Source organism: Oncorhynchus nerka, linkage group LG7 (assembly GCF_034236695.1).
Source record: "Oncorhynchus nerka isolate Pitt River linkage group LG7, Oner_Uvic_2.0, whole genome shotgun sequence".
Taxonomy (NCBI): domain Eukaryota; kingdom Metazoa; phylum Chordata; class Actinopteri; order Salmoniformes; family Salmonidae; genus Oncorhynchus; species Oncorhynchus nerka.
The window spans coordinates 19,373,844-19,390,063 of NC_088402.1; the positions used below are offsets into that span (position 1 = coordinate 19,373,844).

At 47.3% G+C, this 16,220-nt stretch overlaps 1 protein-coding gene across 2 annotated transcripts in view; it reads right to left on the reverse strand.

Moving 5' to 3' along the window:
* Positions 1-16,220, reverse strand: part of LOC115131249 (tubulointerstitial nephritis antigen-like) — a 70,110-nt gene that overhangs the window by 29,127 nt on the left and 24,763 nt on the right. For both annotated transcript variants that reach the window (XM_065020292.1, XM_065020291.1), the window contains exons 4-6: positions 8,284-8,376; positions 6,258-6,372; positions 1,089-1,215 (exon numbers count right to left, since the gene is read on the reverse strand). In XM_065020292.1, coding sequence (XP_064876364.1) covers positions 1,089-1,215; positions 6,258-6,372; positions 8,284-8,376 — 335 coding nt within the window. The remainder of the gene's footprint in view (positions 1-1,088; positions 1,216-6,257; positions 6,373-8,283; positions 8,377-16,220) is intronic.

The following is a 16,220-nucleotide window of genomic DNA, read 5'->3' on the forward strand; positions in this document are numbered from 1 at the left end:
GGTATGTAAATGATAAGGGGACGGTCTGGTATGTAAATGATAAAGGGACGTTCTGGTATGTAAATGATAAGGGGACGTTCTGGTATGTAAATGATTAGGGGACGTTCTGGTATGTAAATGATAAGGGGGCGTTCTGGTATTTAAATGATAAGGGGGCGTTCTCTGGTACTTAAATGATTAGGGGGCGTTCTGGTATTTAAATGATAAGGGGACGTTCTGGTATGTAAATGACAAGGGGGCGTTCTGGTATTTAAATGATAAGGGGACGTTCTGGTATTTAAATGATAAGGGGACGTTCTGGTATGTAAATGACAAGGGGGCGTTCTGGTATTTAAATGATAAGGGGGCGTTCTCTGGTACTTAAATGACAAGGGGTTCTGGTACTTAAATGACGTTCTGGTACTTAAATGATTAGGGGCGTTCTGGTACTTAAATGATTAGGGGGCGTTCTGGTACTTAAATGATTAGGGGCGTTCTGGTACTTAAATGATTAGGGGCGTTCTGGTACTTAAATGATTAGGGGGCGTTCTGGTACTTAAATGATTAGGGGCGTTCTGGGGCGTTCTGGTACTTAAATGATTAGGGGCGTTCTGGTACTTAAATGATTAGGGGCGTTCTGGTACTTAAATGATTAGGGGCGTTCTGGTACTTAAATGATTAGGGGGCGTTCTGGTACTTAAATGATAAGGGGGCGTTCTGGTACTTAAATGATTAGGGGGCGTTCTGGTACTTAAATGATTAGGGGGCGTTCTGGTACTTAAATGATTAGGGGGCGTTCTGGTACTTAAATGACAAGGGGGCGTTCTGGTACTTAAATGATTAGGGGGCGTTCTGGTACTTAAATGAAATGATTAGGGGCGTTCTGGTATTTAAATGATTAGGGGGCGTTCTGGTACTTAAATGATAAGGGGGCGTTCTGGTACTTAAATGTAATTTTGAAAGCATTTTCAATTTTCCCAATATTTGCAATATTGCGATTTAAAAAATATATTATTGAAAATTAATTTGAACAAAATGCCAGTACTTTATAAAAATACCTGTATTTTACCAGTATTCTGCCAGTATTTTACTACCATGTAGTGTCTCACCTGCAGTGGAGAAGGCCCAGGAGGCAGCGCAGTTGCCCTGGTCCAGAGGTTCATGGATCTTTCCAGGCCACTTCTCTGCTGCGTTGAAGTACTGAGGCAGACGGTCATTCTGAGGGTCCATATTCAGCTGAGCAGGGGGATAGAGAGCAGGAGGAAAACAGGAATTCGCTACTGTACAATTTCAATCCTGTTTTAATGTACTTGACCACCTTGATATTTTATTTGGAAGTAAAATACAATTTCTTATTACTCCCAAAAACATACAGTAGGTGTTCCAATGGCCAGACAGCACTAGGAGACTGACAAACCAACAGCAAGAGACTGACAAACCAACAGCAAGAGGAGACTGACAAACCAACAGCAAGAGACTGACAAACCAACAGCAAGAGGAGACTGACAAACCAACAGCAAGAGGAGACTGACAAACCAACAGCAAGAGGAGACTGACAAACCAACAGCAAGAGGAGACTGACAAACCAACAGCAAGAGGAGACTGACAAACCAACAGCAAGAGGAGACTGACAAACCAACAGCACGAGGAGACTGACAAACCAACAGCAAGAGGAGACTGACAAACCAACAGCAAGAGGAGACTGACAAACCAACAGCAAAAGGAGACTGACAAACCAACAGCAAGAGGAGACTGACAAACCAACAGCAAGAGGAGACTGACAAATCAACAGCAAGAGGAGACTGACAAACCAACAGCAAGAGGAGACTGACAAACCAACAGCAAGAGGAGACTGACAAACCAACAGCAAGAGGAGACTGACAAACCAACAGCAAAAGGAGACTGACAAACCAACAGCAAGAGGAGACTGACAAACCAACAGCAAGAGGAGACTGACAAACCAACAGCAAGAGGAGACTGACAAATCAACAGCAAGAGGAGACTGACAAACCAACAGCAAAAGGAGACTGACAAACCAACAGCACGAGGAGACTGACAAACCAACAGCAAGAGGAGACTGACAAACCAACAGCAAGAGGAGACTGACAAACCAACAGCAAGAGGAGACTGACAAACCAACAGCAAGAGGAGACTGACAAACCAACAGCAAGAGGAGACTGACAAACCAACAGCAAGAGGAGGCTGACAAACCAACAGCAAGAGACTGACAAACCAACAGCAAGAGGAGACTGACAAACCAACAGCAAGAGGAGACTGACAAATCAACAGCGAGAGGAGACTGACAAACCAACAGCAAGAGGAGACTGACAAACCAACAGCAAGAGGAGCCTGACAAATCAACAGCAAGAGGAGACTGACAAACCAACAGCAAGAGGAGACTGACAAACCAACAGAAAGAGGAGACTGACAAACCAACAGCAAGAGGAGACTGACAAACCAACAGCAAGAGGAGACTGACAAACCAACAGCAAGAGGAGACTGACAAACCAACAGCAACAAGTTCCTAATGATACTTTTGTACGGAATGTGCAACGTTGATTATTTATCCACAATAAAACATGCATGAATGTAATAGAGTCAGATGGCCTAATCAGAGTGTCTGTTAAGTTATTCTATTATAGAGGACTTACTCACAGACAATTCGTACCATTTGGCCTAATGAGTTAGAATGGAAACAGAAACTTTGATCTGTCTCCAGACCATAGAACTGATTGAACTGACTGAGGGAAGCTACACTACCAGACAGCCTCAGTGTAACAGATAACATAGAACTGATTGAACTGACTGAGGGAAGCTACACTAATAGACAGCCTCAGTGTAACAGATAACATAGAACTGATTGAACTGACTGAGGGAAGCTACACTAACAGACAACCTCAGTGTAACAGATAACATAGAACTGATTGAACTGACTGAGGGAAGCTACACTAATAGACAGCCTCAGTGTAACAGATAACATAGAACTGATTGAACTGACTGAGGGAAGCTACACTACCAGACAGCCTCAGTGTAACAGATAACATAGAACTGATTGAACTGACTGAGGGAAGCTACACTAACAGACAACCTCAGTGTAACAGATAACATAGAACTGATTGAACTGACTGAGGGAAGCTACACTAACAGACAGCCTCAGTGTAACAGATAACATAGAACTGATTGAACTGACTGAGGGAAGCTACACTAACAGACAGCCTCAGTGTAACAGATAACATAGAACTGATTGAACTGACTGAGGGAAGCTACACTAACAGACAGCCTCAGTGTAACAGATAACATAGAACTGATTGAACTGACTGAGGGAAGCTACACTAACAGACATCCTCAGTGTAACAGATAACATAGACCTGATTGAACTGACTGAGGGAAGCTACACTAACAGACAGCCTCAGTGTAACAGATAACATAGAACTGATTGAACTGAATGAGGGAAGCTACACTAACAGACAACCTCAGTGTAACAAAGAACATAGAACTGATTGAACTGACTGAGGGAAGCTACACTAACAGACAGCCTCAGTGTAACATATAACTGACTGAGGGAAGCTACACTAACAGACAGCCTCAGTGTAACATAGAACTGACTGAGGGAAGCTACACTAACAGACAGCCTCAGTGTAACATAGAAATGACTGAGGGAAGCTACACTAACAGACAACCTCAGTGTAACAGATAACATAGAACTGATTGAACTGACTGAGGGAAGCTACACTAACAGACAACCTCAGTGTAACAGATAACATATAACTGACTGAGGGAAGCTACACTAACAGACAGCCTCAGTGTAACATAGAACTGACTGAGGGAAGCTACACTAACAGACAGCCTCAGTGTAACATAGAACTGACTGAGGGAAGCTACACTAACAGACAACCTCAGTGTAACAGATAACATAGAACTGATTGAACTGACTGAGGGAAGCTACACTAACAGACAACCTCAGTGTAACAGATAACATAGAACTGATTGAACTGACTGAGGGAAGCTACACTAACAGACAACCTCAGTGTAACAGATAACATAGAACTGATTGAACTGACTGAGGGAAGCTACACTACCAGACAGCCTCAGTGTAACAGATAACATAGAACTGATTGAACTGACTGAGGGAAGCTACACTAACAGATAGCCTCAGTGTAACAGATAACATAGAACTGATTGAACTGACTGAGGGAAGCTACACTAACAGACAGCCTCAGTGTAACAGATAACATAGAACTGATTGAACTGACTGAGGGAAGCTACACTAACAGACAATCTCAGTGTAACAGATAACATATAACTGACTGAGGGAAGCTACACTAACAGACAGCCTCAGTGTAACATAGAACTGACTGAGGGAAGCTACACTAACAGACAGCCTCAGTGTAACATAGAACTGACTGAGGGAAGCTACACTAACAGACAGCCTCAGTGTAACATAGAACTGACTGAGGGAAGCTACACTAACAGACAGCCTCAGTGTAACATAGAACTGACTGAGGGAAGCTACACTAACAGACAGCCTCAGTGTAACATAGAACTGACTGAGGGAAGCTACACTAACAGACAGCCCCAGTGTAACATAGAACTGACTGAGGGAAGCTACACTAACAGACAGCCTCAGTGTAACATAGAACTGACTGAGGGAAGCTACACTAACAGACAGCCTCAGTGTAACATAGAACTGACTGAGGGAAGCTACACTAACAGACAGCCTCAGTGTAACATAGAACTGACTGAGGGAAGCTACACTAACAGACAGCCTCAGTGTAACATAGAACTGACTGAGGGAAGCTACACTAACAGACAGCCTCAGTGTAACATAGAACTGACTGAGGGAAGCTACACTAACAGACAGCCTTAGTGTAACAAAGACATTGAAAGCGGGGAAGGAAAAATATCTGCTCTCACTGGAAATAATATGCAACTATGTGATTAATCTAAACGCCTAATATGGACTCATTGGAGAAGCCTCCAACTCCAGAATTAAATCACTATGATAATACCTCAGACAAATACCTGGTATAGCAAGCTTATCATAATGGTTATCACATTAAGTCATGAAGGGGAATTTCTATGCTGCCTCACATATTCCTCACCAGTCCAAGAGGTTCTGCTGTATGTGTCATGAGTCATCTAACTAAAAGGGTTGCATCCCAAATTGAACCCTATTCCCTACATAGTGCACTACTTTTCACCAGAGCACTACAGTGTATAGGGAATATGGTGTAATTTGGGACGTAGACAGGCCAGGTCTGGAGGTGGGAGGCATGCTTAACACTGCCGTTGTGTAGCATTAGCATGTAACTCTATCTTTGTTTAGACAGAGCACAGCGGCTGATACGTCCTCCTCACATTCCTCCCCGCTAATATCTATGTGTGTGTGTGGCTCCAACCCCCCAGTATTTAGGAGTGGAGTGGGAGTGAGTTAGGGAGTTAGGAGTGGGCCTATCTGTTACCCAGTATGACTGTTAGACGTGTGGGGACTGAGCTGGGAGACAGACAACAGACAGAGAGATCTATGAATAAGCTCTCCTGCTTAGATCTGGCTCCTGGTACAGGTAGGGGCATGTTGGGCTGGGGGAGTGGGGGATTGGAGAGAAGCAATTTGAAGGGAGGAGGAGTGTGGGAGTTAAGTCTGGAGGATGTAGGGGGAGAGGTGGGGATGGTGGCTGGGAAGGGTAGGGGGGAGAGAGGAAGGCCAGTCAGTTGTGTTGTCTAAAATGGAGATGGCTCCACCCCATCCTCCCCTCTCTTCCACACCATCCACCCCATCCTTCCCTCCACCCCTATCCTATCCCATCCACCCCCCTCCACCTCTATCCTCTACCCCATCCTCTACCCCTATCCTTTCCCCCATCCTCTCTCTCCTAAACCTGTCTCTGATAGGCTCTTACATAATCTGTCTGGTTAGATGTAAACAAAGCTAAAGATGGCACATAGCAGAGAGTAGGCTTCCAAGATCCAGACAGACAAAGAATTATCAACAGACCAATAACAGGCTTCACCTGGTAGCCATAGCTGGTAATGACACAGGCCAGGCCAGCAGAATCTTTATATAAAATGTTATGTCATGGGTCCTTCTTGATGCACACGCAATTTAAAAAGCAGACTGGTCTGTTCCTCACTCTCGAGGCTGTGTCAGCATATCTGCATCCCATGTATGGGCCCCGGTAAAAGTAGTGCATTGTATAGGGAATAGTGTGCCATTCGAGATGTATCCCATGAATCACCCAGCCCAACCCTTTCCCTACCAAGCAGACAGGTCTTCTCACCTGCATCTCGTTCATGCTCATGATAGTCCTGGAGGGCCTCTGTGTCCCCAGGCGATACCTCAGGCCCTCGTCCAGAGACATGCCATAGAACTGGCTGTAGTTTGCTGCCCGCCAGCTAGGGACGCAGAGGAGAGGAAAGTCCAAACAGTGAGTGTGAGAAATGTGTGTGTGTGTGTGTGTGTGTGTGTGTGTGTGTGTGTGTGTGTGTGTGTGTGTGTGTGTGTGTGTGTGTGTGTGTGTATTAAGGCAGCCACACAGTTTACGTAAACGGAGCCAACAGAGTGTTGCAGTGTCCTTTTACGTATTACGTACAAGAACGCCCCATGAAATTGGGAACGCAAAGTGTAGTTCCTTGCGCAGACTTGAGAGGCAGTATTGAGGAAGTGGTGAACGGGTCAGCTGTTTGTTCCCCTGCACCCACCCGCAATTGCTAATAACCATCTGCAACCACCCAGCTATATGTGATAAAGTGGAAATCTGAGGCCCACACCCAACACTAACCAGCTAATATAGAAAATGCACAGTAGTCTACAGTCAGACAACGGAATGATGTTTTGAGAGGCTGTTAGTCAACTTGTCTATAATTAGACCCATGCATCTTCTGTCATATACAGTATCCTGCCCTAGAAGACCGGAATACATCCTTGTTCACTAGAATAATTTCATAAATTGATCGAATGAAAGCTTCAATCTAGTTGACATCGGCAAAGTTTTCTCTGTCATCTCTGCTTCTTTCAGGGAGCAAAGACGTTTAAGGACCGGGGAAAGAATGTAGCAACAACCAATAGAACTAAGGGAAAGATTTCCTGTGCAAAATGTCCAAACGACATCAGTTTGACTGGTTGTCAGGAGATAGGAAAGCTGTAAAAACGACCCAACATGTTTCTGATAGATTTCAGTTCTGCTTGGATGCATATTTTATGTGGTTGAAATACGATCAGCTTTTATTATGCTGATAAAGACAGCACCTCTACATACGGTATCTAACTGCACATTCACATTCTCTCAAGATGCTGAAAGAAAGAAATCATGTTTCTCCACTCTTGTTCCTGAGTAAAAATGTAGCCTACAATTGGTGTATCATTTTACTGTAAGAGTTAGTATTCAGGTTGTGTGAGAGGTTATAGACCTACAGTCAGTGTCCAGATTTCAGTTTCCGTTGAACCCATCTGAACAGTAGGCTACAGTTCCCTTCATGTGCCATAGGCCTGTTTGAAGTCCCCGTCTTGTACAGCTCTTCACAATCATCATTTGCTAAATATTACTGTACAGTTGGAACTAGAAGCATAAGCATTTCGCTACACTTGCATTAACATCTGCTAACCATGTGTATGTGACCATTAACATTTGATTTTGATCACATACAACATAACAGGCCCTGCTATCATCCTCTATTACCACTCATGGGAGGCAGGTAGCCTCGCGGTTAAGAGCATTTGGCCAGTAACTGAAAGGTCGCTGGTTCGAATCACCGAGCCGACAAGGTGAAAAAATCTGTCGATGTGCCTTTGAGCAAGGCACTTAACCCTAAATGCTCTAGGAAGTCTCTCTGGAGAAGAGCATCTTCCAAATGTAAAAAATGTACTTTTCTGGCCTTCCTTATATTTATGTTCAAGAGTCGAATTAGCAGCTTCCCCCTTATTGAACTCAACTCTGACATTGTCCTTTGTACCTCCGTGGATTGATGTTAACTTTTTCTGCCTGTTCCCGAAAGCATTTGGCGATTGGCGTGTAGACTATTTGACACGCGTAGAGTTAGGCCCTGAAGTTTAGGCTTACGCATTAATGCCAGATGATGAAAGAAAAACATCACAGTAGACTATAGATATAAATTGCACAAGAGTTAACTCTTTATTCAACCCGCCCCCAACCACTCACCCTTGATCCACACAATATTTCATGACCGTAAACATGCCCGCAGGTTATGAGTCAACCCCGTGCATCACTAGCGCGCATGGGTATGTTTGTGTGTGTGTGCATACGTGTGTGTGTGTGCATACGTGTGTGTGTGTTTAAGTGCTCTTACCCATAATTTCCTCTGTTGACAGCCTGGATCATGTCATTCTCTATCAGACAGGCATGCTGCTCACACTCCCAACGCCCAGTTGTTCCACACGTACTGTAGGAGGTAGAGGAGGGAGGGGGAGAAGAGCAGAGATGTAGAGGAGGGTGGGGGGAAGAGCAGAGAGGTAGAGGAGAGAGAGCAGGGAGGTAGAGGAGAGGAGGGGGAGAGAGAGCAGGGAGGTAGAGGAGAGAGAGCAGGGAGGTAGAGGAGAGGAGGGGGAGAGAGAGCAGAGCGGTAGCGGAGGGGGAGAGAGAGTAGAGCGGTAGTGGAGGGGAGAGGAGGGGGAGAGAACAGAGGTAGAGGAGGGGAGAGAGCAGAGAGTTAGAGGAGGGGAGGGGAGAGAGCAAAGAGGTAGAGGAGGGAGAGGGAGAGAGAGGTAGAGGAGGGGAGGGAGAGAGCAGAGGTAGAGGAGGGGAGGGGGAGAGAGCAGAGAGTTAGAGGAGGGGAGGGGGAGAGAGCAGAGAGGTAGAGGAGGGGAGAGGGAGAGGAGGGGAGGAGAGAGAGCAGATGTAGAGGAGGGGAGGGGAGAGAGCAGAGAGTTAGAGGAGTTGAGGGGGAGAGCAGAGAGGTAGAGGAGAGGAGAGGAGGGGAGGGGGAGAGAGCAGAGAGGTAGAGGAGGGGAGGGGAGGGGGAGAGAGCAGAGAGTTAGAGGAGTTGAGGGGGAGAGAGCAGGGAGGTAGAGGAGGGGAGGGGAGGGGGAGAGAACAGAGAGGTAGAGGAGGGGAGGGAGGGGGCGAGAACAGAGAGGTAGAGGAGGGGAGGGGGAGAGAGCAGAGAGGTAGAGGAGGGGAGGGGAGGGGGAGAGAGCAGAGAGTTATAGAAGTTAAGGGGAGAGAGCAGGGAGGTAGAGGAGTTGAGGAGGAGAGAGCAGAGAGGTAGAGGAGGGGAGGGGGAGAGAACAGAGAGGTAGAGGAGGGGAGGGGAGGGGGAGAGAACAGAGAGGTAGAGGAGGGGAGGGAGAGAGCAGAGAGGTAGAGGAGGGGAGGGGAGGGGAGGGGGAGAGAGCAGAGAGTTAGAGAAGTTGAGGGGGAGAGAGCAGGGAGGTAGAGGAGTTGAGGGGAGAGAGCAGAGAGGTAGAGGAGGGGAGGGGAGGGGGAGAGAGCAGAGAGTTAGAGGAGTTGAGGGGGAGAGAGCAGGGAGGTAGAGGAGGGGAGGGGAGAGAGCAGAGAGGTAGAGGAGGGGAGGGGAGGGGGAGAGAGCAGAGAGTTAGAGAAGTTGAGGGGGAGAGAGGAGAGATGGGAATGGAATAGACAGAAAGAAGAAAGAGGGTATGACAGAGAGAGAGAAACAGACACAGAGAGAGACAGAGAGAGAGACAGAGAGAGAGACGAGAGAGAGACAGAGAGAGAGAGACGAGAGAGACACAGAGAGACAGAGAGAGAGACAGAGAGAGACACAGAGAGACAGAGACAGAGACAGAGAGAGAAACAGAGAGAGAGAGACAGAGAGACACAGAGAAAGACACAGAGAGACCGAGACAAAGCGAGAGACACAGAGAGAGACACAGAGAGACAGAGACAAAGAGAGAGACACAGAGAGAGTCACATAGAGACACAGAGAGAGAGAGAGAGACAGAGAGAGACACAGAGAGAGACACAGAGAGACACAGAGAGACACAGAGAGAGTGAAAGGTAAAAAGGACAGGGAAAGGGGCAGATAAAGAGGGGGAAGATAAAATAAGAGGGCAGCAGAGGGAGGATACAGGAGACGTAAAGTTAGAATGGACAGGGGTCAGAACTGAGAACATTGCTTTAGATTCATGACTAATGGTGACACATTTTTAGGGCTTAATTATAATAACTGGAAGTGTATTAATGTTTTGCACACACTGAAGTTCAAGTGATCAATGTAATTTACTGATTGTTGTCCACTGTTGTGAAGACATTTTTCTAAATTACAAAAGGGACAAGGAAGCCAACAGTCAACAGAGAACGTTTGAAGAATAACAAATAAATAAGAAGCTATGCTGTATACTCTAATTCCCTGAGAGAGACTGAACAAGTGGAACAAGAGACTTGGCAAAGAGAATGGGAAAAGAAAGAGAAAGAGAGGGGGGTAGAAGGAGAGAGAGAGAGATGGGGTAGAAGGAGAGAGAGAGAGATGGGGGTAGACGGAGAGAGAGGGGGGTAGAAGGAGAGAGAGGGGGGCAGAAGGAGAGAGAGAGGGGGGCAGAAGGAGAGAGAGAGAGATGGGGGTAGAAGGAGAGAGGGGGGGCAGAAGGAGAGAGAGAGAGGGGGCAGAAGGAGAGAGAGAGAGGGGGCAGAAGGAGAGAGAGAGAGAGGGGGCAGAAGGAGGAGAGAGATGGGAGAGAGAAAAGAGAGAGAGAGAGGAGGGTGCGACAGAAGGAGAGAGAGAGAGAGAGAGAAAGACACAGAGAGACCGAGACAAAGAGAGAGACACAGAGATAGACACAGAGAGACAGAGACAAATTTCCTGTTTTGAAACTTCTGTATGTGTAATGTTTACTGTTAATTTTTGTTGTTTTTCACTTTATATATTCACTTTGTATGTTGTCTACCTCACTTGCTTTGGCAATGTTAACACATGTTTCCCATGCCAATAAAGCCCTTGAATTGAATTGAATTGAGAGAGAGAGGGGCAGAAGGAGAGAGAGGGGGCAGAAGGGAGAGAGGGGGGCAGAAGGAGAGAGAGAGAGGGGGCATAAGGAGGGAGAGAGAGGGAGAGAGAGAAAGAGAGAGAGAGGGGGTGCGACAGAAGGAGAGAGAGAGAGAGGGGGCAGAAGGAGGGAGAGAGAGGGAGAGAGAGAGAGAGAGAGGGGGTGCGACAGAAGGAGAGAGAGAGAGGGAGAGAGAGAGAGGGGGGTGCGACAGAAGGAGAGAGAGAGAGGGGGCAGAAGGAGGGGAGAGAGAGGAGAGAGAGAGAGAGAGAGGGGGTGCGACAGAAGGAGAGAGAGAGGGGGCAGAAGGAGGGAGAGAGAGGGAGAGAGAGAGAGAGAGAGGGGGTGTGACAGAAGGAGAGAGAGAGAGAGAGAGAGGGGGGCAGAAGGAGGGAGAGAGAGGGAGAGAGAGGGAATGAAGGGCAGGAACAAGAGACCTTTTAAGGCTACAGAGCACTGAAACATATCCATCTTTAGTCAGGAGGAACCAGGGGGGAGTGAATACTGACCAGTCTGAATGGACTCGTTAGGTGGATATTAAAACATGACCACATTAAAATGTTTGAGATCCACTGATATAGAGCATTCCTACTGTCTGTGTTGTGCTGTGGGAATGTGTGTGTGTGCCAAGACCCCCAGAAATAACTAGCAGCCACACATAGTACAGTACAGTAATACGCTGTGCCCCAAATGGCACGCTATTCCGCATATAGTTCACTATTGGTCCGTAGAGTTCTGGTCAAAAGTAGTGCACTATGTAGGGAATAGGGTGCCATTTGGTCCATAGAATCTGATAGGCCTACTGTATAACATGCTGTATGGAAGAGTGTGTGATGTAGCTGTACATTGTCATGGTAATACCTCTTTAAGCCAACTGTGTATAATATGTTTAGGGCCTGCCAGCCATAGTTCAATAGAAGACTTGTTGTAAACATTCATTATAAAAATCTATGCATTTATAATGAGTGACATAATCACACAGGTTGGTCACATACAGTGCTATCTAAAGGAAGAGGATGACTTAACTTCTTATCCTCAACCTTAGATACTATGAACCCTAATGACTGGTCTCTCTCACACAGCTCTACCTATAAACCTCAAACTAGAGAGTCTGCTGTATCGGTGGTCCTGTTTTAGGGACTCCCTGTCAGCGCCCCAGTCAGACAGAAAATGACCACCAAAACACGCAGCGCGATGAGACGACCCCAGCCAGATCATTAGGAAGACGACCCCAGCCAGATCATTAGGAAGACGACCCCAGCCAGATCATTAGGAAGACAACCCCAGCCAGATCGATAGGAAGACGACCCCAGCCAGATCGATAGGAAGGCGACCCCAGCCAGATCATTAGGAAGACGACCCCAGCCGGATCAATAAGAAGACGACAACAGCCGGACCAATAAGAAGACGACTACAGCCAGACCAATAAGAAGACGACTACAGCCGGACCAATAAGAAGACGACTAAAGCCGGACCAATAAGAAGACGACTACAGCCAGACCAATAAGAAGACGACTACAGCCAGACCAATAAGAAGACGACTACAGCCAGACCAATTAAGAAGACGACTAAAGCCAGACCAATAAGAAGACGACTAAAGCCAGACCAATAAGAAGACGACTACAGCCAGACCAATAAGAAGACGACTAAAGCCAGACCAATAAGAAGACAACTACAGCCAGACCAATAAGAAGACGACTCCAGCCAGACCAATAAGAAGACGACTCCAGCCAGACCATAAGAAGACCAATAAGAAGACGACTCCAGCCAGACCAATAAGAAGACTCCAGCCAGACCAATAAGAAGAGCCTCCAGCCAGACCAATAAGACCAATAAGAAGACGACTCCAGCCAGACCAATAAGAAGACGACTCCAGCCAGACCAATAAGAAGACGACTCCAGCCAGACCAATAAGAAGACGACTCCAGCCAGACCAATAAGAAGACGACTCCAGCCAGACCAATAAGAAGACGACTCCAGCCAGACCAATAAGAAGACGACTCCAGCCAGACCAATAAGAAGACGACTACAGCCAGACCAATAAGAAGACGACTCCAGCCAGACCAATCCAGCCAGACCAATAAAACGACTCCAGCCAGACCAATAAGAAGACGACTCCAGCCAGACCAATAAGAAGACGACTCCAGCCAGACCAATAAGAAGACGACTCCAGCCAGACCAATAAGAAGAGACCGACTCCAGCCAGACCAATAAGAAGACGACTCCAGCCAGACCAATCGACTCCAGCCAGACCAATAAGAAGACGACTCCAGCCAGACCAATAAGAAGACGACTCCAGCCAGACCAATAAGAAGACGACTCCAGCCAGACCAATAAGAAGACGACTCCAGCCAGACCAATAAGAAGACGACTCCAGCCAGACCAATAAGAAGACGACTCCAGCCAGACCAATAAGAAGACCGACTCCAGCCAGACCAATAAGAAAGACGACTCCAGCCAGACCAATAAGAAGACGACTCCAGCCAGACCAATAAGAAGACGACTCCAGCCAGACCAATAAGAAGACGACTCCAGCCAGACCAATAAGAAGACGACTCCAGCCAGACCAATAAGAAGACGACTCCAGCCAGACCAATAAGAAGACGACTCCAGCCAGACCAATAAGAAGACGACTCCAGCCAGACCAGCCAGACCAATAAGAAGACGACTCCAGCCAGACCAATAAGAAGACGACTCCAGCCAGACCAATAAGAAGACGACTCCAGCCAGACCAATAAGAAGACGACTCCAGCCAGACCAATAAGAAGACGACTCCAGCCAGACCAATAAGAAGACGACTCCAGCCAGACCAATAAGAAGACGACTCCAGCCAGACCAATAAGAAGACGACTCCAGCCAGACCAATAAGAAGACGACTCCAGCCAGACCAATAAGAAGACGACTCCAGCCAGACCAATAAGAAGACGACTCCAGCCAGACCAATAAGAAAGACGACTCCAGCCAGACCAATAAGAAAGACTCCAGCCAGACTCCAGCCAGACCAATAAGAAGACGACTCCAGCCAGACCAATAAGAAGACGACTCCAGCCAGACCAATAAGAAGACGACTCCAGCCAGACCAATAAGACCAAAAGACGACTCCAGCCAGACCAATAAGAAGACGACTCCAGCCAGACCGACTCCAGCCAGACCAATAAGAAGACGACTCCAGCCAGACCAATAAGAAGACGACTCCAGCCAGACCAATAAGAAGACGACTCCAGCCAGACCAACTCCAGCCAGACCAATAAGAACGACTCCAGCCAGACCAATAAGAAGACGACTCCAGCCAGACCAATAAGAAGACGACTCCAGCCAGACCAATAAGAAGACGACTCCAGCCAGACCAATAAGAAGACGACTCCAGCCAGACCAATAAAGACTCCAAGACCGACTCCAGCCAGACCAATAAGAAGACGACTCCAGCCAGACCAATAAGAAACGACTCCAGCCAGACTCCAGCCAGACCAATAAGAAGACGACTCCAGCCAGACCAATAAGAAGACGACTCCAGCCAGACCAGACTCCCAGACCAATAAGAAGACGACTCCAGCCAGACCAATAAGAAGACGACTCCAGCCAGACCAATAAGAAGACGACTCCAGCCAGACCAATAAGAAGACGACTCCAGCCAGACCAATAAGCCAGACCAATAAGACGACTCCAGCCAGACCAATACGACTCCAGCCAGACCAATAAGAAGACGACTCCAGCCAGACCAATAAGAAGACGACTCCAGCCAGACCAATAAGAACTCCAGCCAGACCTCCAGCCAGACCAATAAGAAGACGACTCCAGCCAGACCAATAAGAAGACGACTCCAGCCAGACCAATAAGAAGACGACTCCAGCCAGACCAATAAGAAGACGACTCCAGCCAGACCAATAAGAAGACGACTCCAGCCAGACCAATAAGAAGACGACTCCAGCCAGACCAATAAGAAGAGCGACTCCAGCCAGACCAATAAGAAGACGACTCCAGCCAGACCAATAAGAAGAAGACCGACTCCAGCCAGACCAATAAGAAGACCGACTCCAGCCAGACCAATAAGAAGACGACTCCAGCCAGACCAATAAGAAGACGACTCCAGCCAGACCAATAAGAAGACGACTCCAGCCAGACCAATAAGAAGACGACTCCAGCCAGACCAATAAGAAGACGACGACCAGCCAGACCAATAAGAAGACGACTCCAGCCAGACCAATAAGAAAGACTCCAAGACCAATAAGACTCCAGCCAGACCAATAAGAAGACGACTCCAGCCAGACCAATAAGAAGACGACTCCAGCCAGACCAATAAGAAGACGACTCCAGCCAGACCAATAAAGCGACTCCAGCCAGACCAATAAGAAGACGACTCCAGCCAGACCAATAAGAAGACGACTCCAGCCAGACCAATAAGAAGAGCGACTCCAGCCAGACCAATAAGAAGACGACTCCAGCCAGACTAAGAAGACGACCAGCCAGACCAATAAGACTCCAAGCGACTCCAGCCAGACCAATAAGAAGACGACTCCAGCCAGACCAATAAGAAGACCAGACGACTACAGCCAGACCAATAACGACTCCAGCCAGACCAATAAGAAGACCGACTCCAGCCAGACCAATAAGAAGAAGCCAGACCAATAAGACTCCAGCCAGACCAATAAGAAGACGACTCCAGCCAGACCAATAAGAAGAGCGACTCCAGCCAGACCAATAAGAAGACGACTCCAGCCAGACCAATCCAGCCAGACCAATAAGAAGACGACTCCAGCCAGACCAATAAGAAGACGACTCCAGCCAGACCAATAAGAAGACGACTCCAGCCAGACCAATAAGAAGACGACTCCAGCCAGACCAATAAGAAGACGACTCCAGCCAGACCAATAAGAAGACTACAGCGACTAAGAAGAGCCAGCCAGACCAATAAGAAGACGACTCCAGCCAGACCAATAAGAAGACGACTCCAGCCAGACCAATAAGAAGACGACTCCAGCCAGACCAAGAAGACGAAGCCAGACCAATAAGACGACTCCAGCCAGACCAATAAGAAGACGACTCCAGCCAGACCAATCCAGCCAGACCAATAAGAAGACGACTCCAGCCAGACCAATAAGAAAGACTCCAAGACCGCGACTCCAGCCAGACCAATAAGAAGAAAAAGGCTTCTCCAGCCAGAAAAAAAACTTTAAGACATTTTCAGACCAATCAAAATCCCTCAGCCAGACCAATAACATAATTCTCTTCTTATTTATTTAAATACATTTGACAATAAAATAATCCAACTGCGCTTACTCAC